Source organism: Thamnophis elegans, chromosome 3 (genome assembly GCF_009769535.1).
Source record: "Thamnophis elegans isolate rThaEle1 chromosome 3, rThaEle1.pri, whole genome shotgun sequence".
Lineage (NCBI taxonomy): Eukaryota > Metazoa > Chordata > Lepidosauria > Squamata > Colubridae > Thamnophis > Thamnophis elegans.
This window is the reverse complement of record NC_045543.1, coordinates 136,735,005-136,759,745: the sequence shown is the minus strand read 5'-3', so window position 1 is coordinate 136,759,745 and position 24,741 is coordinate 136,735,005. Positions and strand designations below refer to the sequence as shown.

Below are 24,741 nucleotides of genomic sequence, written 5' to 3'. Positions count from 1 at the left end.
ATGTTCGCCATCACTGGTTTAGGTTAACTTTATTTCCAAATCTGACTCCTCTGAGAACTTGTTAAAGTATTTTAGAGTAAATTAGCTAACCTGCTTGGACAGTATAGAAGTTGGATTACACAAACCAAGAAACAACCCTTGAACCAGATCTTCCTTCACAGATTGCGGTGATATTGCTGCCTTTTAAAACCTTTGGACCACATGTCTCACGGAACATTAAACTGAGCCCAGCTGTCACAGCACGCAGCAATAACTAGATGACCTTGGCTCATCAGGAAAAAGCTGAAGGGGATCGGATCTGATTAGCACCTGGAGGGAAGAGCTTCAGAAATTCTTAAGATTTGTAAGTTAGAGTGGGAAAGTAAATAGCATCCTGGAAGAAAATAATAACCGCCCACTTCCACATTGCTACCAACCTCCCCCCGCCAAAGTCATCAACTTGAGAAACTCGTTATTTTATATGAGCCTAGCAAGGACACAGTGGCTCAGTGGCTAAGACGCTGAGCTTGTCGATCAGGAAGGTTGGCAGTTCAGCGGTTTGAATCCCTAGCGCTGCATAATGGAGTGAGCTCCCGTTACTTGTCCCAGATTCTGCCAACCTAGTATTTTGCAAGCACATAAAAATGCAAGTAGAAAAATAGGAACCACCTTTGGTTTGAAGGGAAGAGTGTTCCGTGCACCTTTGGCATTTAGTCATGCTGGCCACATGACCACGGAGACGTCTTAGGACAGCGCTGGCTCCTCGGCTTAGAAACGGAGATGAGCACCACCCCCTAGAGTTGGGAACAACTAGCACATATGTGCAAGGGGAACCTTTATTTTTACGTAGCAGGTATCACTAGTGAATAAATGGTTATGTGGTCTCCCCTTTTCCCTTTCTGAAAAAAAAATGTTGTGGTCATCCAATTCCTCTCAGCCCTCTTTGGAAATACTGGAAGTTCTTTTCTAATTTTTCAGAAAAGCTGATTTGAATTATTTTGGATCACTTCAAAATTCCTACAGTGATTTAATCTGAACCAAGATCAAACTTTAACTAAAAGACTAAATCCAGTGATGATTTTATTTGGTGGCTCCATTTAGAAGACTGTTAAGCTTTCAGGAGAATGAGTTTAAAGATCCTTCCTTCCCTCTCTCCTTCTTTTCCTTCATTCTTTCCCTCTTTCTTTCCTTCTTTTCCTTCCTTCCTTCCTTCCTTCCCTCTGTCTTTCCTTCTTTTCCTTCCTTCCTTCCCTCTGTCTTTCCTTCTTTTCCTTCCTTCCTTCCTTCCTTCCTTCCTTCCTTCCTTCCTTCCTTCCTTCCTTCCTTCCTTCCTTCCCACTAATAAACAACTTTTAATACAGAGAGTCTTTCATTTATGGCCATAACTGGGTCTAGAATTTCCATTGCTAAGCAAGGCGCTTGATAAACAATTTACACTCCGATTTTACATTCTTTTTGGCACGGTCGTTAAGCAAATCACTGCAGATGTTAAGTGAATCAGATAGTTATTAAGCAAATCTGGTTCCTCCCTCCATTGACTTTGCTTGTTAAAACCTGGTGGGGGGTCACAAATGCAATCACAGGACTCCAGGATGCTGCAACCTTCATAACTAAATGCTGGTTTCCTAACGCCTGAATGTTGATCATGCGACCATTTTTCAGGACTTTTGTAACTTCCAACAGTCATTAAATAAATGGTTGTAAGTTGAGGACTACTTCTTGTGGCAACAGGATGAACATCAAATCAGTTTGAAACCACTGGGGAATGTCTAGATGACTTGCCCTAGATCAGTGATGGATAACCTTTTTGTTGTCATGTGCCAAAAGCACATGTGTGGGGGCAACAGTGCCTGTGTGCGTGCCCACACCCATAATGCAATGCACGTGTGAAATACCCCCCCGTGCGCCCCGCTGCTCTGCACTTCTGTGTGTGATCCCCTTGCACCCCATTTTGGGCCTAGCAGGCCTTGCTGAAGCCTCCTGGGACCAAAAATGGGGTGGGGGTACTGCACCCTCCTGTGAGCCCCCTGCCCCCTACACATGCGTACATGCCCCATGCATGTGCCCCCCCCCATGTGTGGCAGAGAGCCAAAAATCAACTGGCTGGTGGGAAGTGCACACACATGTAGGGTGGAACTGAGCTGGGGTGACAGCTCACGTCCCTACAGGGACGGCTCTGTGTGCCACCTGTGGCAACCGTGTCATAGGTTTGCGATTATGGACCTAGATCAACAAAGGTTTATGACTAAGGTGACCAGGCGTCCCGCTTTTGGTGGGACAGTCACGATTTTTCAAAATTTGTCCCATGTCACGCGGCGTGCTCAAAAAGTCCCAATTTTCCAAAAGAAAGAAAAGACGCCGAATCATCAATTTTAAAAAGGATGCCGTTAAAAAAAGTTTTTATTTTGTGTTGTTCCCGATGTGGCCTTTAGAGGGCAGTGGTTTCCCTCCCTCCACTCGGCTTGCTCGCAGCGCCCAACAAAGGGTGAGGCTCCCTCCCCTCCTACGCATGCGCGCCGACGTGCAACGTTTTTGTGACAGCTGTCCGGCAGCCTTGGGCGGAGGGGCTTTCCAGCGGCGCAGCGAGGAGGCGGCTCGGTCCCGGGCCAAGCACCTCAGCCATCGGAAGCACGGCGGAGGAGGCGGCGGTGGCGGCGGCAGGGATAATGCTTCATGGTTTTTACAGCCCTCTCTTATTTTTTTTACAGCTCAGGTGCTCCAAGCTCCCCCCCCTCAATGGTGTCCCGCTTTACCCATCTTAAAATCTGGTCACTTTATTTATGACTCTACAGTAGGTGACTGTCCTGTCTCATCCTAAATGGCGAACAGGAGAAAGATTTGCATCCCCAAGAAATTTGTGTTGAGGGATTGTGACCACGATTCTGCTTCTCTAAACTAAAGCCTATTTTGGATAGTTAAAAAAAAGTTCTTTTAACTACACTGCAAGAGGTGAATCAGATAGATAAACGCCTGTAAAACTTAGAATATTTCTTAGAGGTTTTTACCTGTAAGAAATATCCTACCGGTTTTAAACATTTATCCTCCCTACTGCAAGATGAAGAATGTGATGTTAAACAAGCTGCACATCCCCTGAATTCTTCAAACAATTTTTTTTACCCCTGTTCTTGCTATAAAATAACATTTTTAGCTTTTCATTATAAACCAGTCTTTCTTAAATGTACATAATTAGCAGCAATGTTCTTCTCTTTGGTATGTGTGGGTGTGTGTATAAAATCTTAATTATATAAGTTGGCTTGAAACTTTGCAGCACCTTTATTATTTCCAGTTCTTGTTTTAAAAAATGAACTTTGTAACAACTAAAAGGAAAGCATTTAAGGTATCACTTGTATAAATTAATCCTAGAGGCAAAATCACTTAACCCACCTTTGAAAGCCCACATTTTTTTCTATAGCTACTGTGTTATATATGTCTGGAATTCAGAACCTCTTAATTCTAAATCATTCCAATACATGATATACCTCAAGATAACACAGTGGCTCAGTGGCTAAGACGCTGAGCTTGTCAATCAGAAAGGTCCGCAGTTTGGCAGTTCAAGTCCTTAGCGCCGCATAATGGAGTGAGCTCCCATTACTTGTCCCAGCTTCTGCCAACCTAGCAGTTCGAAAGCATGTAAAAAATGCAAGTAGAAAAATAGGAACCACCTTTGGTGGGAAGTGAACAGTGTCCTGTGCACCTTCAGCATTTAGTCATGCCGGTCACATGACCATGGAGACATCTTTGGACAGTGCTGGCTCTTAGGCTTTGAAACAGAGATGAACACTGCCCCCTAGAGTTGAGAATGACAAGCACATATGTGCGAGGGGAACCTTTATCTTTACAATAAGAAATACCACTGTGAAATTTCCGAATTTCATTCCACCCAGCAAACAAAGCAAGCTAGCTTTTCTTTTAAGAATCACCCCCTCCTTTAGCATTAGCAGGCATCTTATCTTTTTTTAAAAAAAATTAATCATTACTTCATTACTAAAGGTAGGACAAGAAATAAAAGGATGGAAGCTTATCAAAGAGAGATCCAACCTTAGAATTAAGGAGAAAATTGATGACAGTGAGAACAATTAATTGGAGGAACAGCTTGCCTTCAGAAGTTGTGGGGGCTCCATTATTGGAGGCTTTTGAGAAGAAACTGGATAGCTATTTGTCTGGAATGGTACCAGTGGTTCTCAACATATGACCACAATTCAGTGATGTGCGGTGAGGTTTATGGCTGGTGAGGCAGCAATTTTTTTAGACTTGTGGACTTCAACTCCCAGAATTCCACAGCCAGGCATGCTCAGTTCTGATTTAAAATGATAGGATTTGCTTTTCTCCTTTGCTAAATAAGTTTCCTTCTTTCTTTTTCTTCTTATTCTCCCTTCCCCTCCTTCCTCCCTCTCTCCCTTCCTCCCCCCTCTCTCAAACACATAAACACACAAAGTTGCACCAGGAGGATGAAGTTTGAATTCCCCCACTCCCTCCGACCCATATGTATGTTTTCCAGCTGTTTCAGAGAGGATTTCAACTCTGCTCTTGCCTGCCATCATGAAAAGGAAAAAAAATGTAAAAGGAAAAAGGCAAGAGCTGAAGTCAGGCTGGGCTAGTTGCTGCCAGAGTCACCATGGATGACTCTGCTTAACTGTTTAAAAAAGCCTCTTAAAAAGCATCTTCTACAGGAGGAAGCAGGAGAACGATGTGCCTCACCTATGTCAGGAATTTTTAGGCTTTTAACCCTTGCTTAACTCTGCTCTAGTGATCATAAAATGCCTAAAGTCAGACTAGACGAGTCACGTTGTTTTCCTGCCTCCTCCTGTACAAGGTGCTTTTTTAAAGGCTTTTTTAAACAGAGCCGAGGTGGCGCAGTGGTTAAATGCAGCACTGCAGGCTACTGCTAGATCAGCAGTTCAGCGGTTCAAATCTCACCGGCTCAGGGTTGACTCAGCCTTCCATCCTTCCGAGGTGGGTAAAATGAGGACCCGGATTGTTGGGGGCAATATGCTGACTCTCTGTAAACCGCTTAGAGAGGGCTGAAAGCCCTATGAAGCGGTATATAAGTCTACTGCTATTGCTATTGCTATCCTAAAAGAATAGAGAGCAAATAATTGGACAGGACAAAGAAAAAGAGAAATAGAAACCCAGCCGATACACTGTCAAATGAAGGAAGGGGAAGGAGGGGGAAAATAAAAAGGTATTAATGCACAAGTATACGCTTAACGGATGATGTAACTATTAAAATAAAAATAAAATGTGGAAGGGGGAATTTAAGATTGTTGTGTAAATGCAGAACCGGGTTTGCTAGAATACCATCCCAAAAATACACCAGATTGAAGAGGTTTAGGTTTAGGTTTATTAGATTTATATGCCGCCCTTCTCCCAAAGACTCAGGGCGGCGTACAACATTAAAAGAAACACATAATACAAAAGTTAAAAAATAAATAAATAGAATATCCCAAACCCAATTAAAATTGACAATGACATTTTTTAAAAAAAGAATTAAAATTAAAATTAACAGTAATCAATAATTTATTTTGTTTTGTTCAGGCCAGGCTGGCTTGCTGGAAAAGCCAACTTTTTAGGGTGCGTCGGAAGGACCGGAGGTCGGGGATTATACAAAGCTCCGGGGGCAGCTCATTCCAGAGGGAAGGTGCTCCCACAGATAAGGCTCTCCCTCTGGGGGTCACTAGCCGGCACTGTCTGGCCGACGGCACCCTGAGGAGGCTAACTCTGTGGGATCGCACTTGACTATGGGAGGCTACTGGTGGCAGTAGGTGGTCTCGCAGGTACCCGGGGCCTAAGCCATGGAGCGCTTTAAAGGTCATAATTAGTACCTTGAATCGCACCCAGAAGACAACCGGCAACCAGTACAGGCTGCCTAAAAGGGGTGTCACATAGGAGCACCTGGGTGCCCCCATGATAACCCGCGCAGCCGCATTCTGGACCAGTTGAAGCTTCCAGGTGCTCTTCAAGGGCAGCCCCATGTAGAGAGCGTTACAGTAGTCCAGGCGAGAAGAGGAAAATATTTAAACACAACAATGGAAAGAGGGAATGGAGAGAGGAGGGAAAGATAGGAAGAGGAGGGGATAAAGGAGAGGGAAAGAAGAAAAGGAAAAGGAAAAGAAGAAATGGAGGGAAAATAAGAGTAGGAGAGAAGATAGGAAAGGGAAAGAGGGGAGGAGTGGGGTAGAGGAAGGGGAAGCAGAGAAGGGAGGATAAAAGGAAGTAAAGGAGAGAAGAAAGGAGGGAGGGAAGGAAGAAGTAGGATTGTTGTAAAATAAGATGGGTGTATGGGATGGTAATAAAGCAATCTTGATCATATGGTTAATTGTACTGGGAGAAAATTTGTTATAAATGTTAAAAGATAACAAACTTTATTAATAATATAACTATTACTATGAAATTGTATATTTGTGAATGTATGTATGAGAAATAGAAATATTTTTTTTTAGAAAAAAAGCAGTGGTGGGATCCTGCTGGTTTAACAACTGATTCGGTGATCTCATGCTTCGCTCCATGCGCGTACACATGTTTTAACAAAAATTGCCTTCCACATTACTCCTGGGGAGTAACACATCTGAGGCGCAATAATCCCCTCTGCCATGCGAATCAGTTGAGAGGATATAGGTAAGTAAAGCGCAGGGGTGGGCGGGCCTACCTGATCGTCGGAGCGAATCGGTTCGCTCCCCAGCTGATGGTTGGAGCTACCGGTTCTCCCAAACCAGTTCAAACCGGCTGAAACCCACCCCTGTCTTCAAGGTCCCTTCCACCTCTGTTGTTCTCTATTCTTTCTATTCTGTATCATCTCCTCCCTTCTCAATGCTGGAGCAATCAGAGGTCTCCACCTCCATTCCCTTTGGCAGTATCAGAGGCAACCAGAGGCCAATCGTTCCTTTCCGTTTACCGTCCTTCAGCTGCTGTGCTCATTGAAGGGAGGGAGAGGGACGGATGGGAAATGGGCTTTTCATTTCTCTGTTAAATAACCTTGCAGACTCTAATTTGAAACAAACAAAGCATCTCAAAGCATTTCTCCTTGGAGGATTGTACTGAGTGTTACTAAATTGCTGAATATTTAATAGTCATACCCATTCTCCAGACCCCAAGGTCTGTCCCCCCAATGATAAGCTCTTTTTTTATTAAATGAACTTTAATTACTTAATAATTAGACCGTCTGTAGGGAGAAGATAGGGATCTTGATAGGCTTCCAACTCAGCTGCAGGGCAAATCAAGCTTTTTTTTTTCTTTTTGATTAGAAATTAAAAACAGGTGTGCTAAGTCCTTTGCCGAAGCCTGGATGAGGAGGGAATTTTTCCCTGAGGGGACAAAGATTTGATGAGAAGTTGAGCTGCAAAAGGCATTGTTCTGCGATGATTGTGCGAATTAACATGAACGGAAGGTTCAGGACAACCTAACATGCTTTGTGAAGAAGAGAGAAAGCTGACAAAGAGGGAAGGCCACAAGACTTCATTGTGTATTTCCAGCTCAACACAGGAAATTTACAACACTTTTTAAAATAAAAACCAGCTTGAGTTCCCATTACAGTAAGAGAACTTTAAACCTGTATCATGTCTCTCCAAAAGTAGAGAAAAACAACCATAGTGTTCTGACCCAGGTTTCCCGAGATCATGAAGCAAACTTCTTGTCCTGACAAAAAAACCCTTTCATTAATTTACTGTAAATTCTGCTCATTCACATCCAGCAAAGACTTTCAAGAGAGGATTTGCAGTCACAGATATTATCTGGCTTGGAGGCTGATGTCTGCAAAACTTGGCAAGGAGTCTTGGAGAGTCACAAACCAATTAAGCGTAAATTGTCTCCTGCAAACTCCACTCCCCTTTCACTCCTCATTTATTTCTTCCAGGAGGGGCCAGTCATCGTCCACTTGTAGCCTTATTCCCAACTCAACCCTTGTTCTTTAGCTGTTCCCTTTGTTGGCAACTCTGTGCATGCGCATACTGGGACCAGGCTCCAGCTGTTCGTTCTGCCTCACTGATGTCTGACTCTGAAGGCAGCAGATAACTGGCATACGGCTCTGGCCCCCTCTCTGCCTCCAACACAGAGCCCTCATCAGAGCTTTCCCCAGACTCCAGGACTGGCCCATGTTCCTCCTCAACCTCCTCACTGTCCCAAATCTGCTTTGCTGGCCGCTGGCAGGCCACAACGCATACTGTAGAGAGATGTTATTAGGCTGCTCATTAAAGATAATCCTTGATTTATGATCACCATTGGGACCGGACTTTCTATTGCTAAGCAAGGCCATTGTTAAATGAGATGTGTCCAATCTTATGACCATGATTGTTCAATGAATCACTGCAGGTTTCAAGCGAATCATGCAGGTGTTATGAGAACCCACCTTCCTCGGTTGACTTTGGTGGTTGAAAGTTGGTTGGGAAAGTTGCAAATGGTGATCAGATGACCCCGGAACGCTAAGTGCACTTGAATTTGTATTGTGTGACACTGGGGATTTGTGAAAGGCATTAAGTGTGAGGACCGGCCATAAGTCACTTTTTTTTCCCAGTACAGAAAAAAAAAAAGCTCAGAAGCCCGTTTTCACTGAGAGAGCACTCAAGCCACCACAGGCGCCCCCCCAACATGAGTGCAATCATCCTGGCCATGCCCACCCCAGCCCTCCAAGGTCAAACACAACCCCTCAGCAGCCCTCAATGAAACCGAGTTTGGCCCGGCTGGTCTAAGTACTAAATGCTGTTGCTATGACAAAACAGATCTGTAACTGAGGATATAGAGAATTGAAGTGGAGCAGATTTAGAATATCGGGAAGCCTAGCAATCGCGAAGGGAGTTATTCCATCCCTCAGTAGATGGGGAGAATATTCAATGCCAAAGCCATTTTGAAATTCAGATGATACCAGAGACCTCCTCTCCCGAAAAAAAAAAGGCACAAATCCTTCCTTTCAGATTCCAATTCATCTTTGCGATATCCTGCTGCAGATACCCAAAATCTCAAAGTAGTTTTAAACAGCTTCCCGAGGTCATTTAGAAAACTGTGTCGCCGTATGTATTTTTTAATTTAAACAAGCTTAAAAGGGACATTTTAATCTTTCTGCTTTTCGAGAACATGGTTCGACATCCTGACATGGTGCCAAGAATTTAGTGCGAAAACCCGGGGAAGATTTTGTGTTTTTATTTCCCCCGATGACTAGAAGGAATGAAAGAGAACTAGCTAATGAGTCTTTCGCTCTGCAGTGTAAAATGAAAAAATGAAAAAAATAAATAAATAAAATCGATCTGCTACCATGGGAACTTTTAACCATAGAAACAAAAAAGGGGATTCAGGCTATACATTTCCTATAATCATTGTCAGACAAGGTGACTATTTCGGGGTTGTGGGGGGAGAAGGTAAAGAGGACAAGTATTCTCAATCAAATGCAAAGATATTGTGGCAATCAGGCAGTACAGGTAGTCCTCGGTTTATGACAGTTTGTTTAGTGACCACTCCAAATTACAACGGCAGTGGAAAAATGGGACTTACTGTATGACTGTTTTTCGTAGTTTCGATTTTGTCATTAAAATTCAGGCGTTTGGCAACTGGCTCGTATTTATGACCTTTGCTGTGTCCCAAGATCATGTGATCACTTTTTGCAACTCGGCATTTATATTTGTATTGATTAGTTTGTCAAACATGTATAAGATAGCAGAGTGATGGCGAACCTTTTCGGCACCAAATGCCAAATACGGAGCGCGTACTTGCGCAACCCAGAAGAGGAGCTGCAAAGGGGACATGCAAAGGGGGAAATGGACTTCCGGTTTCCGGCATGTGCATGCGCACCGGGCCATCTAGTCTTTCAGTTACTGGCACACAGACACGTACGACGATCAGCTGCCCTGCATGCATGTCCGCACTGGAAAATGCCCCAGTTTCCAGCACTGCCGCATGCACGAAGGCCATCTGATCATCATGCGTGCATGTGCGCCACAAACTTGGAAGAGGACCGGGCGATGCTGCACGGGCCGGAAAGAATGGCTCCATGTGCCACTTCTGACATGTGTGCCATAGGTTTGCCACCATGGAGATAGCAGGTACAAATATAAACATGGATATGAATGAAAGAAATGAATACAAATAAACGGGGGCAATAGGACAGGGAGGGAAGGCAGGTTGGTGCGTATATGCACGCCCCCTTTACGGACTTCTTAGGAATGGGGTGAGGTTCACGGTAGAACAGTTTGAGGTTGAAGCTGTGTGGGTTTGAGGCTGTAACAACGGAGTCAGATAGAGCATTCCATGCGTTGACCACTCTGTTGCTGAAGTTGTATTTTCTGCAATCGAGTTTGGAGCAGTTGACCTTGAGTTTGTATCTGTTGTTTGACTGTTTATTATCGAGCTTGAAGCTGAAGACGTCATTGACAGTAAGACATTGTAGCAGACAATTTTGTGTACTGTGATTAGATCATACTGCAGGTGACGTAGTTCCAGATTGACCAAGCCCAACATTTCAAGCCTGGTGGCATAGGGAATTCTATAGTGAGTAGAGGAGTGGAAGACTCTTCTCATGAAGTACCTCTGGACCTGCTCAATCATATTAATGTCCGATACACAGTGTGGGTTCCAGGAAGATGAGCTGTATTCGAGAATTGGTCTGGCAAAGGTTTTGTATGCCCTAGTTAGCAGTATTGACTTGCTGACAAGCAGATTCAGCAGAGAAACCAGTTTCACTTAATAACCAAGTGACTAACGTACCATATCAACTGCAGGGATTTACTTAACAACTGTGGGAAGAAAGATTGTAAAATGGGCAAAACTCAACCAATGTCTCACTTAACAACATGAATTGAGATTGTAAGTTGAGGACCATCTGTACATGATACTGGATGTACGACCAGAGTTGAGCCCAAAATTTATGTCACTAAGTGAGACTTTTGTTAAGTGAGCTTTGCTTCATTTTACAATCTTTCTTCCCGCAGTTGCTAAGTGAATCACTGATTCATTTAACAACCAAGATGGTTGTTAAATGAATCTGGCTTCCCGCATTGACTGTGCTTGTCAGAAGGTTGCAAAAGTGGTCCCTCTAACCCTGGGACACTGCAACCGTCATAAATATGAATCAGTTGCCAAGAGTTCGATTTTTGATTATGTGGCCACGGGGATGTTGCAATGGCAGTAAATGTGAAAAACAGTCATAAGTCACTTTTTTCAGTGCTGTTGTAAGTTCAGTCACTAAATGGATTGTTATAAGTCAAACAAAAACGTTTGTTATACTAGAAGTAGAAAATTCTAGGTTCAAAACATTATCTAACATTGGAATATGGGCTGAATGCACTGCAGCTACCAACACAGCTAATGCAATCTTGGGTTGCATCGACAGAGATACAATATTAGTACTTACTACCTGTAAGTAGTAGTAAGTTACTACTCAACTTACAAGCACAATTGAGCCCAACATTTCTATTGGCTAAGCAAGAGAGTTGTTAAGTGAATTTTCCCTCACTTTATGACCTTTCTTGCCACAGTTGTTAAGTGAGTCACTGCAGTTAGTAATACGATTATTAAATGAATGGCTTCCCTATTGACTTTGCTTGTAAAAAGTTCACAAAAGGTGATCGTATCCCCAGGACACCGCAGCCAACATAAATACATGCCAGTTGGCAAGCAATTTTTTGATCAAACAACTGGTGGGATGCTGCAACAGTGGAATGAAAAATGGTCATAAATCATTTTTTTTCAGTGCCATTATAACTTCAAATGGTCACTAATGAAGGATAGTAAGTTGAGGACTACCTGTATACCGTAATATGCATACTGTTGCTTCAATTGTAACCAATTCTGGTCACCACATAAAACAGTGAAGCTGAGAAAAGGCAAACAGTATAGGGACGAATGATAAAAATGGTGAGGGACTTCAAGGCTAAATTTTATGAAGAATCGGTAAAGGAATTGGGTATGCTTAACTCAGTGGTGGGTTTCAAAAATTGTTCGAACCTACTCTGTGGGTGTGGCCTCCTTTGTGGGAGTGGCTTGCTGCCCATGTGACCGGATGGGAGTGGCTTGCCTCCCATGTGACCGGATATGAAGATGCCGACGACACTTGTCAGAACCACCTTACATTACCTCACACACAGCACTGGCATGCATAAGAATATGATGTAAACTTGTTTTTTAAAAGGGATCTTTGCTTTGCGTTAAAACAACTTCAACACACGCAATGTTCTGATTGCACCACAAATGCAGTAGTCATCCTTACCTTTCACAGAGGCACTGAGTTTTATAAATATGAGCATGATAGTGTAGAATAATCATATCCAAGGACCAGTGGTGGGTTTCAAAAATTTTTGGAATCTCTTCTGTAGGTGTGGCCTGCTTTCCGGGTCCACTGGTGGAACCTCTTCTAGCTGGTTGGGTAGATTTGACGAACTGGTTCTACTGAATAGGTGCGAACTGGTAGGAACTCACCTCTGGCTTAACTCAAAGAAGAGAAGACTGAGGAGAACTTGATAGCAGTAGAACTTAGACTTATATACCACTTGACAGTGCTTTACAGCTCTCACTAAGTGTTTTACAGAGTCAGCCTATTGCCCCCAACAATCCAGGTCCTCATTTTACCCACCTCGGAAGGACAAAAGGCTGAGTCCACCTTGAGCCTGGTGAGATTAGAACTGCCAAATTGCAGTCAGCTGGCAGTCAGCAGAAGTAGTCTGCAGTATTGCATTCTAACCACTGCACCACCTCAGCTCTTAATAGTGTTCCAGTAGTCTTCCCATGTCATGGGAAAGGAGGTATGGATTTGTTCTCTGTAATTTCTGTGGATAGGACCAGAAATAATAAATTGAAACTTTAGAGGAGATCCAAGTTTGAAGTAAGAAGAAATTTTCTGATCATGAGGACTATTCAGTGATAAAATAGTTTCCCTCCTGGAATCATAGGTGTTTCCTCACTGGAAGATTTCAAATAATGGTTGGACAACAATCTTGATGAAGATTCCTGTCCTGGAAGAGGAGCTGGTGTCCTGCCTCAGTTTTCAGTTACTGACTCACACAAAGTTGGTATGGTAAATCACAGTTTACTTAAAGTCAAGAGATAACAGCTTCCACACCAGAATCTCAAATAGCTGCCTGAACGATATGCTGCCAAATAGGAATGTTCAGAAGAATAGTCCAAATACAGTCCAAATTTCCAAGAACTGAGCCAGAGTTGTCAGCCAATTCAACGTGTCTTAGATAAATAGGATTCAAATCATGCAAGAGCCACAAATCACAGATTGTTTCCAGTAAAGAGAACATGGATCAGAGCTGCTTATTAAATCAGGCTGCAGCCAGCTGTTATCAATCAAGAGATTTACTCCCTTGCTTGGCAAGAAGCCTAATAGAACAATGTTGCTCTTTACTCACCCAGGTGTGGGGGCCAAACGTCATCAAAATTGTCTCTTCCAGCTGTGTCTATGTTTAATCAGCCTCAAGTGATTCTTGGCTTTATGTCTCCTAAGATCCAGAGGTTCTGTTGGAGCCTCTTCTTCAATATCTGTCCTGTCTGAGTCAATGACCATAACAGTTAGACTAGACCTGGGTTCCTCAAACCTTTTAAACAGGGGGCCAATTCACGGTCCCTCAGATTGTTGGGGGGCCAGACCAGCTGGGTGGGTGTGGCTAGGTCATATGACTGGGTGGGCATGGCTGATTTAACAGTCCATTGAACAATGCACACAAATGAAACTTTAATTTGTTCTGCTCCTGGAAGTGTTTTATTTGCTTTTGTTTCACTTTTCTTTTTACCAGATCATTTTTTCAGTTGTTTAGGAGTTTAGTGGTCCACTTCAGGAACCTCAGTTTTGCAGCAATTCTTCTGAGCCCCAAGGAGCTTGAGAAATCTCCCTCTCTCTCTTCCCATCTACTCTCTTTATCTATCTTCTGGAGGCGGAGGAGGTGAAAAACGGGCTGTTTTCCAGTTTTTTTGGCCTCCTAGGGCGTCAGTGCACCCTGTTTTTCACCTCCCCTGCCTCCAGACTGTCTCTGCAGGCCAAAATTGTTGGCTTTACCTTTAACCGTGGGGCTTGCAAAGGTAAGTCCTGCACTTGGCCGAAGGGTGGGTGGGGTGATGTGGGTGGGGCCTCATGGTCCTGCTTGGGCTGGATTAATGGATTCAGTGGGCCGCCTGCAGCTGTAGTTTGAGGACCCATGGACTAGACTAACTATATAATTGATTGGATAGTGTAATCAGTATTGAGGAGTTCTATAGAGGAAAAGGACAATGAAGAGGATGGAGATAAGGGTTTGAAAATGAATCTTCTTGGTGGTGGCCCCACAATATAGAAGAAACTTTTAGATGCCTGTCCCTTCAGCCTTTCAGCTTTTCACAAAGTTTTTAAGACCATTTTATTCTGGATAGCATTTGTGCCCATGAACCGACAAATGCGCACACGTCAAAAGCGCGCCGACGAAACCGTGGCAACAAAAACCATGACATAATACACACACCCCCAACAACGTGCCGACAAAACCGCGCCCACAAAAGCGTGATTTCACTTAAGGTAAGGGTTCTGTTTAGGGTTCTGTTTAGGGTTCTGTTTAGGGTTCTGTTTAGGTTTAGGTTCAGAGTTAGGTTTAGGGTTATTACTTGTTCGTTGAAGGCACGCTTTTGTCAGTGCGCTGTTGTCAGAATGCTTCGGTGCTCATTCGTCGGCGCGATTTTGAACTCGCAGTTTTTGTCGCCGCAGTTTCATCGGCGCGCTTTTGTTGAGCGCGCTTTTGTCGGCGAACCATTTGTGCCTTAATAGTAATAGTGCTATCTTTTTCAAATGTTTTTGACAGACTCTTCAGTCAGTAATTTTCATTCATAGGACATAGAATAATAGAATTGAAGGCACTTTGGAGGACTTCTAGTCCAATCTCCTGCTGGAGCAGGAGACCCTACGCCATTTCAGGCTATCAGGTTATCTAGTCTCTTTTTGAAAGCCTCCAGTGATGGAGATACCCACAACCTCTGAAGGCAAGCTTTTCCATTGGTTTGTTGTTCTCACGGTTAAGAAATGTCTCCTTAGTTTTAAGTTGCTTCTCTCCTTGTTTAGTTTCCATCCATTGTTTCTTGTTTTTCCTTTTGGTGCTTTGGAAAATAGGTTGAGCCACTCATCTTTGTGATAGCCCCTCAAATATTTCTTTTCATTTTTGGTTTGGGGTGGGGGGATGCAAGAAAGGTAGAATTTCATATAAGTTTCTTTTGATTGTGTAAACTGCCTATAGTCTTTGAAGAAATACTGTGAATTTTTTTTGTACCAGATGATAATGATATCATTCTTGACTGATGGATTATGTGCCATCTAATTGAGGTTAGTTCTTAGTGAACACATAGATTATTTTCAGAATTTCTCCCCGCTTTGGTTTTTCAGATTTTTCAATGGTGCGCTCATCACTACTATAATTGTGTCCAGATAATTTCCTTACATATATTCAAATTTCATCGCAGAATTTTTTGTATGCTCCATTGTGTACTTTATTGTATTTCTATAACCCTAGCAGATGGTAATTCTCGTTTTTTTTTTCCTCACAACTTCCAGCAAATAATCTCTGCTATCAAATAATGCTTATCATTCTGAAATTTCTTCTAATCTTTACCCCATATTTGTTGTCCTTACTAATACTATCCTTTGACTAGACTGACATATTGCATTAGATTATTATTTGTTAAAGCAGGGTTTTGAATATAATGAATTTGGCAGGTTTCAGATAATCTGACAGATAAAATCTGGAGAAAAAAAATATGAGAGTTTGGTATATTACATCATTCAAGAACATTACTTCTTTTCCCCCGGAGCAATTTCTAATGCATTTCTGCAAGTATTCCTGTAATTTATTCTAAAATAGCTATTAAGTAATTCCTTAATCCATTTTTTCCCAATTAAACAAACCGAGTTTTCCCCCCCAGAGGATTTGACTTCTTATATTTTTAAAGAGCATTTATCAGAATAATCTTGGATAAATTGTGTCTGTTTTTTTTCTGATTATAATGATGATGATTTCCCACGCAGTCAGTGAGATGTTTAGACCAGATGTTGCATTTTTGTCTGCTTATAGAGATAGGCAGATGTTGATGTTTTGTGGTGTTAGTGGTATTGCTGTTGTTTTGTCCTCACTACACATTAGTCTGAGTGCAGTTCGACATGCAACTAAACCCACTTATCCTCCAGTAAAACAGACCGTATGCACCAGTGGTGGATTCTGGATCCCGTTCCAACCAGTATACTGGTTGGAACGGGCCCGGCAGCGTCCACATGGACGCGTGCAGATGCGTGCAGCGCAAACATGTGTCTTATGCCTCCGTGAGCCTCCGTGATGCTCCAGCTGCTCAGCGGAGTATCGTGCAGGTGCTGTAGACTTAAAAGATTGGTAAGGAGCTCGGTTGGGTGGGTGGGCCCTCCGGAGCACCATACCAGAACGGTATCCGGTGCTCCAGGCAGACTCCAGTATGCCCGTATCAAGGCGTACCGCCTGCAACCCACCACTAGATCTGAATGATGCTTTATTGAAAGAACAGGATATGGTGAAACTGGGGAAAATAGGGATACATACAATGAGAACCAAATCCAAGATAGACAGTATTAAGTTACTGCTGAACATACCAATTAATAATTACAAGGAATTCAAATCTCATCAGCAATGCTCTGTGTGTGTGGGATGTGGGTTTGTCCGTGTGCCACAGATTAGGATGGATTATTCTTTGTGCTTCAGCCTTCTCCAAATGCTAAAGGAAAATGGAATCTGGCTTCCCAGTGTACACTTGGTTTGAAAATGCAGACTGATGGGTACTGGGGTGGGATCAGCTTAAGAGCCGAGGTGGTGCAGTGGTTAGGGTGCAGTACTGCAGGCCACTTCAGCTGACTGTTATCTGCAGTTCAGCGGTTCTAATCTCACCGGCTCTGGGTTGACTCAGCCTTCCATCCTTCCGAGGTGGGTGAAATGAGGAGCCAGACTGTGGGGGCGATATGCTGACTCTGTAAACCGCTTAGAGAGGGCTGAAAGCTCTATGAAGCGGTATATAAGTCTAACTGCTATTGCTATTGCTATTCAAACAATATACTTGATATATGTCTCTCTGGCCACTAGATGGGGCTAGAGAGAAACAATGGTATATAAAAGTTCTATGCCGGGGCATGACAGTTGCAGGATGTAAGCTATTCTAAGTAGAAGCTATCTTTTGCAATTGACTAATGGTGAATCTGTCAATGCCAGTGATGCTCAAGTGATGCTCCAGTTGTTTTGGGATGATTATTTTATTTATTAAATTTGCTTGCTGCCCATCTTGCTGCAAGACACCTCTGGGCAGCTTACAGCCTCAAAATAAACACACACACACACACACACACACACACACACACACACTCACAATAAGATCATAATGAAAGTACTAATTGTAACTAAAAGTAAAAGATGGAGAAGAAAGAAGCAGAATGTATGTGTGGAAGGTGGGAGCTTCTATTAATCGATCATCACCTCTAGTGTGATAGTCCCTCAATGTTGAGAAAATATATCACACAAAAGAAATGATCTGGTTTTAATCTAGGATTTTAATTGTTTCTAGTTGAAGTATATCTTGAGGGATGGCATTATCACAAAATCTATTTGGTTGAAAGGCTGAATATTACTATACTAATATGTGAAAATCATTTCCAGTTGAAAGTTTCAGGTATGAAGAATCAGGACCACACCCATTAAGTTCCAATTAAACTGATTTATTGCTCATGAATGTGCACAGGATTTCAGTCAACTCTTGGTCAGCACTAAATTGGCACTAGATAGAAGTTAACAGAATTCAAGAGGGGCTGGACTTGGATTTTTTGTGGCAACATAATGATTCCAGGCTAATTTCTCTCTTGACTTCCCCCCCTCCCAGTTGTGTCTTGTCTTCTTCTACCAGAAGGCAATTAACTAAATTTGCCAAAACAACAAATATTTTTTTTTAAAAAAAAATATTGTTTTATAATATTATTTTATCATGTTGTAAGCTGCCTAAAACTATGTCATGGTGAAATGGGTACAGTGTTGATTTTTTTTTTTTTACTACCGGGTCTGTGGGCGCGGCTTGGTGGGCGTGGCAGGGGAAGGATGCTGCAAAATCTCCATTCCCACCCCACTTTGGGGCTAGTCAGAGGTGATATTTGCTGATTCTCCGAACTACTAAGAGCCGAGGTGGCTCAGTGGTTAAATGCAGCACTGCAGGCTACTTCAGCTGACTGCAGTTCTGCAGTTCGGCTGTTCAAATCTCACCGGCTCAAAGGTTGACTCAGCCTTCCATCCTTCCAAGGTGGGTAAAATGAGGACCCGGATTGTTGTTGGGGGCAATATGCTGACTCTGTAAACTGCTTAGAGAGGGCTGAAAGCCCTATGAAGCGGTATATAAGTCTAACTGCTATTGCTATTACTGCTATACTCAAAATTTCCACTACCGGTTCTCCAGAACCCGTCAGAACTTGCTGAATTTCACCCCTGAACGGGCGGCATATAAATTTAATAAATAAATAAGATGTGCATTTGTGTATATATGTGTATCTTTTATATTTATACTCTTTCTTAATTTCAATTATCTTTTCCATTCTGCAGGTCCACTGAGGTTTCTGTCCCAGACGGACTCGGTTACAGCATTTGCAGGTGACACCGTTTTATTGAAGTGCGAAGTTGTTGGTGAACCTATGCCTACGGTCCACTGGCAGAGGAACCAAGAAGATCTACTTCTGAATAGCGGTGACACTCGAGTAGCCATTTTGCCTTCTGGATCTTTACAAATCAGTCGGATTCAAGTAGGGGACAGTGGGATCTATAGATGCCTTGCCAAAAATCCCGCTAGTTCAAGAACTGGGAATGAAGCAGAAGTCCGAGTTTTATCAGGTAAGGTTATGGTAATTCTTTCCCTGTTTTATGGAAAAATTCAGGACAGGTCTACTCTGTCCCCTACATGACAGTTCTTCAGGCACTTGAAGAAAGTGTTCATGCAATCTTCTCTTCCCAACATACTGAGTAACTCCAGCCATTCCTCATAAGATTTTATTTCCTTTTTTTATTTTTATTTCTCATATATACATTCACAATTATATGATCTCATAACTGTTATTAATAATATGTATATGTAACAATTTTTCTCCCCTACAATTGACAATATAATTGAAATTGTTTTCTTACCATCCCATAGACCCATCTTATTTTACAACAATCCTACTTCTTCTTCCTTCCTTCCCTCCTTCCTTCCCTCCTTCCTTCCCTCCCTCCTTCCCCCTTCCCTCCCTCCTTTCTTCTCTCCTTCTCTCCTTCCCTCCTTCCTTCCCTCCTTCCTTCCCTCCTTCCTTCTCTCATTCTCTCCTTCCTTTCCTCCTTCCTTCCCTCCTTCCTTCCCCCTTTCTTCTCTCCTTCATTCCCTCTTTCCTTCCCTCCTCTCTTCTCTCCTTCGCTCCTTCCTTCCCTCCTTTCTTCTCTCCTTCTCTCCTTCCTTCCCTCCTTCCTTCCCTCCTTGCTTCCCTCCCTCCTTCCTTCCCTCCTTCACTTCCTCCACCCCAGCTCAAGCAGGAGGTCCTATACCAGGGGTATCAAACTCAAGGCCCGTGGGCCAGATCCGGCCCACAGGGTGCTTAGATTCGGCTCGTGGGGCCAACCTGGAAACAGTAAAGAATCAGCCTGTGGTGCCTCTGCCAGTGAAAAGAGAGCTCACAAGGGTTGTGTGCAACCCATCCAAGCACTTTTTTTGCTGGCAGAGGGTTGCGGGAGGCCATTGCAGCCGAAAACGGAGCTCGGGAGCTCATTTTTGCTGGCAGAGCACTCACCCCGCCATAGGTGCCCCTGACAGAAGTGACCTTTGCCATGCCCACCCCAACCCCTCAAGTTCAAACACAACCCTGATGTTGTGTTTGTAAGGAGCCGAGGTGGCACAGTGGTTAGGGTGCAGTACTGCAGGCCACTTTAACTGACTGTGATCTGCAGTTCAACGGTTCAAATCTCACCGGCTCAAGGTCGACTCAGCCTTCCATTCTTCCGAGGTGGGTGAAATGAGGACCCGGACTGTGGGAGCAAGTTGGTGACTCAATTTGCTAAAAAAAAAATTGTAATCCACTTAGAGAGGGCTGAAAGCCCTATGAAGCGGTATATAAGTCTAATAAATAAATAAATAAATAAATGTGGCCCTGAATGAAATCAAGTTTGACACCCCTGCCCATCTCTTCTTCAAAGCCTCCAGTGATGAAGCACCCACAACTTCTGAAGGCAAACCATTCCACTCATTGATTGTTCTCACTATTAGGAAGGTTCTCCTTAGTTCCAGATTGCTTCTCTCTTTGATTAGTTTCCATAAATTGTTTCTTGTTCTGCCTTCAGATACTTTGAAGAATAGGTTGACCTCCCCCCCTCTTCTATTTAGCAGCCCCTCAAATATTGGAATGCAGCCATCATGGCACCCCTCATCCTCCTTCTCCCTGGATACCTCCAGACATGCTAGCATTTATCAATGCCTAAAATGCAGTGCCTGGAACTGGATCAGTCTTCTTGATCTTCTAGAGCAATTTTTTGTAACCTTGGCAACTTTAAGAAGTGTAGACTTTGGCTGCCACATTCCACACATCTTAATGTTGACAAGTTTGAAAAACTCAGTGTGAATAGTTTTCTAAACTACCAGGCATTACAATGTTGTGAACTTGAGAGCTGAGTGAATTAATAGAGAGCCGAGGTGGCGCAGTGGTTAAATGCAGCACTGCAGGCTACTTCAGCTGACTGCAGTTCTGCAGTTCAGCTGTTCAAATCTCATCGGCTCAGGGTTGACTCAGCCTTCCATCCTTCCGAGGTGGGTAAAATGAGAACCCGGATTGTTGTTGGGGGCAATATGCTGACTCTGTAAACTGCTTAGAGAGGACTGAAAGCCCTATGAAGCGGTATATAAGTCTAACTGCTATTGCTATTGCTATTGCTATTGCTAATATCTGCTTTTAAATAGATGCACACAGAGCCTCAGTCTTCTTTGTGGCTGAATTTCTAAGTGTACCAAATTAATGTCCTTCACATTTAAAAAGCAGCATTTTTTTTTCATTGAAAATATAAGGGGTAAAGTGACTGCACTGAGTTTGTTAATCAGAAAGGTCGGCAGTTTGGCAGTTCAAGTTCCTAGTGCTGCATAATGTAGTGAGCTCCCGTTATTTGTCCCAGCTTCTGTCAACCTAGCAGTTTGAAAGCACGTAAAAATGCAAGTAAAAAAATAGGAACCACCCTTAGTGGGAAGGTAACAGTGTTCCGTGTCTCTTCCGCGTGTAGTCATGCCGGCCACATGACCACGGAGACATCTTCGGATGGCGCTGGCCCTTCGGGTTTGAAACAGAAATGAGCACCATCCCCTAGAGTCGGGAACGACTAGCACATGCGCGAGGGGAACCTTTACCTTTATCTATTGAAATTATTGTCAGCAGGTATGTTTATTTTGTGCCAAAAATCAGAAGTTTGATAGCAACCTTTTTGACTAACACATCTTATTTAAAGGCGCAAGCTTTTGGTCTCCTCGGGTCAACTATGCACCAATGGAAACATGATTTTTGTCTAGAAAAAAGGATTGCAAACTGGCTTTATTTTTTTATTTTTTTAATTAAGAAAAGTGATCTTTTCAGTGCCTATCTTTTGACTTGTCCTTTGATGTTATGCATTGATCCTGAATGAATATATATATGGAATTAATTGCAGCTATATTTCCGGCTGGGTCCATTGGTGAATGGGGTGATGCAAATTTATTAAAATATTAAGTATTTTCTAGTAAAGTAATACATAAATTGCATCAACATATGCAAAATTGACTCAAGGCAGAAATAGATTGATTCATTTATCTCCAGCAAGTGATGCTTTGAGCCGCTTCACATTCCTGTGAAGAACCAAACGCATAAAGAACACCGCAATCTATTTGGTGCAGATAAGTGTGGAACATATTATTTTTCCATGTACAAGATAATGTGCAATTACAAAGTGTTTTGATGTACATTATGCAGCATGTTATTGCCGGATGTCCCGTGTGCAGTGGCTTAATTCTGCGTTGAAAAATGTTCTCGTTAAGACAGCTACTTCTTTTCAAACCTACCCTTACATTTTACATTTTACATTTACATTTTACTTTATTTGTATGCCGCCCTTTTCCCTGAAAGGGACTCAGGGCGGCTCACAACTCAAGGGAGGGGAAAAACAAACAAAGTTACAAAACATGAAGACCATACACAATTAAAAAGCACAACAATCATACCATTCGAAGTGGGGGCTGCAAGTCTTTAGCCCCAGGCCTGTTGGAACAGCCAGGTTTTAAGGGCTTTGCGGAAGGCCTGGAGGGTGGTGAGGGTACGAATCCCCACGGGGAGTTCGTTCCAGAGGGTCGGAGCAGCCACAGAGAAGGCCCTCCTCCGGGTAGTCGCCAGTCGACACTGGCCGGCTGATGGAATTCGGAGGAGGCCTAGTCTGTGGGATCTTATTGGTCTAGTGCAGGTAATTGGCAGTTGCTTCATTTTACTTAATAACAGTTAGTTGTGGTTTTACTTCTGCTTTAACTATCAGTGAGTTTCATTGTCTGCTGGTTTTTGCATTTTAGAAATCACTTTCTTTTGGGAGTGCAACTTCAGCAGTAAAAATGCCCTACATAAACAGACTTTTGAAATTACTGTAGATAACAATCTATATATAGTACATATTGAACTCTACAACAAAACAATGAGCATTACTTTTTTTTTTAGGGTACCAAGCTTATACTTATATGGAACCAAAGAACTTTCAAATAATTTGTATTTGTGCGTGTTTGAGTTGCTTGAAATGCTTTACGTTGAAACAGAAAATAAATGATTGGCAGAACGGTGGTTGTGAGGAAATGTTGGTTAGAACAGGGGTCACCAACCTTTCAGACCTCAGGGACCACTAAATTCATAATTTTGAATCCTGCGGACCATTAATATGATCTGCCTAATGACCGGTTGGGTGGGCGTGGCTAGGTGGTTATGTGACTGGGTGGGTGTGGCCAACTCAATGTCACTCACGTCAAGGGGTGCCTCGCTGACTTCTACTCACCCCTCCCCTTCCAGTCACTCTTCCCCTGCCTGTCCAGGTTCCTTAGGGCCCCAACAGGAAGCAGTTATTAGAGCTAAGCAGCCACCATGAGAAAGAGTTGGCAAAACAGCTGGCTCAGTTCAGATTGGATCTGACAGAGAAAGAGGCTCAGCAGAAGCACCTCACTGAGGACTACGAGCATAGGCTGTCCAAGCAGAGGAAAGACCTTTGGGAGTGCAAAGCCAGGTAGCGGCACTTGGAGGCTCAGATGATCAGCCAGTTCCAGGCCCCCTGGACCAAGGCCCTCTGGCTCTTTGCCACCAGCAGCACTTCCGTCCAGCCTTCACCCAAAGCCCCATACCAGGAGGCTGAAGCAGGCCTCAAATCGGAATTTCCCCCCCCCACACACACACCACCTCTGACTCTCTGCAGCAGCACAAACATTCATTGCATGTATCGGCCCAGGGGCCATAGCTTGAGGACCCCTGATTTAGTGCAATATAAAAAAATGCAAATATTTTTTTCTGTGGACCACCAAAATTTTCTCACGGATCACCAGTTGGTGACCGCTGGATTAGAAGACACAGTGCTTAGGAATGTAGGACACTCCTTTACCAGAAGAGGTTATTTATTGCTTAGTTCATTATTGAGTTCCTCAACTGGATGTCTCCGGATTGTGGTTGATCCTTTGATCTGGACTGAGCTTGGGACCATCTGCATGAAGAATCTGAGTGTAGTTTTCCCGAACACACACTCACCCTCCCTCCCCCCCTCACAGTAGACCACAGCCATGGATGTTTTTGCTTCAGATTGTGAGTTACCTGAATGAATGTCTATGGGGATTCTCAGTCATCCAGGTCATAGTTGTCTCAACGATGAACTGATGAAACTTCTTGGTTGAGAAGTGAAACATCTTCTTCCTAAAAAGGAAAAAAAAACATAGTCCAGTTTTCTTTTGAAAAACCACCTTTGAGAGATTGCATTTTACTCTATAACTCCATCCTACCCCCCTTTGTAACAATGTGCTGAATTGTTCTAGAGCAAGAAAATAACAATACAGGTGTGCCCTCAACCTCCATGAGGTGACCAGTTTGTTATGAAGATGAATGGCCTATAAGCTGAAAACATCATTGCATACTAAACTGTTCTGACCCCACTCCGTCCAGTGAGTAACGTCGACACAAGCTTACTGTTAGCCACGCTTTATTTACAGTAATTACTCACAGACAAGATGTTGGCAGCAATCCAGACTCCCACAGATAAGAGATACACACAAGAGCTTCTCCAGCTTAGTATAAACGGTTGTGTCCTGCAAAAGGTCTCCTCCCAAAGTCTCTTCTTATATACTCTCTTGGGAGGAGCCAAATCACAACCACCTGGGCCTGATTATCTCCTATGAATCTGCCTCCGTAATTGCTGCCTTCACTTCTCCGCCCTTCTCTGCTGGGCATCAGGGACAAACTCCCTTTGATCTTCCCCACTGCTCCAGTGCCTGACGTCAGGGACAAACTCCCTTTGACTTTCACCACTGCTCCATGCCTCAGGCGCCTCCTGGTGGCCAACCAGCCTCTCTGGTCCTGCTCTGAGTCTGAACCCTGCCCAGGGTCCTCCACATCTTCCAGAGCCGATTCATAGGGTCCCTCGCTATCGGAGTCTATTGGCAGCTCTAATGGCTCTTGCTGGGCCACAACACTAAACATTCGATAAAACCTATTAGTTGCATTTGCAATATGTGGAAGTTGGAATGGACACTTGTGTACTTTCTAGAGATGCAAGAAAAAGAGAACCAAAC

General features: G+C 43.3%; 1 protein-coding gene across 1 annotated transcript in view; it reads left to right on the top strand.

The window, feature by feature from the left end:
• Positions 1-24,741, top strand: part of DCC (DCC netrin 1 receptor) — a 774,549-nt gene that overhangs the window by 114,562 nt on the left and 635,246 nt on the right. The window contains exon 3 of the mRNA XM_032213902.1: positions 18,510-18,794. Within this exon, the coding sequence (XP_032069793.1) occupies positions 18,510-18,794 (285 nt within the window). The remainder of the gene's footprint in view (positions 1-18,509; positions 18,795-24,741) is intronic.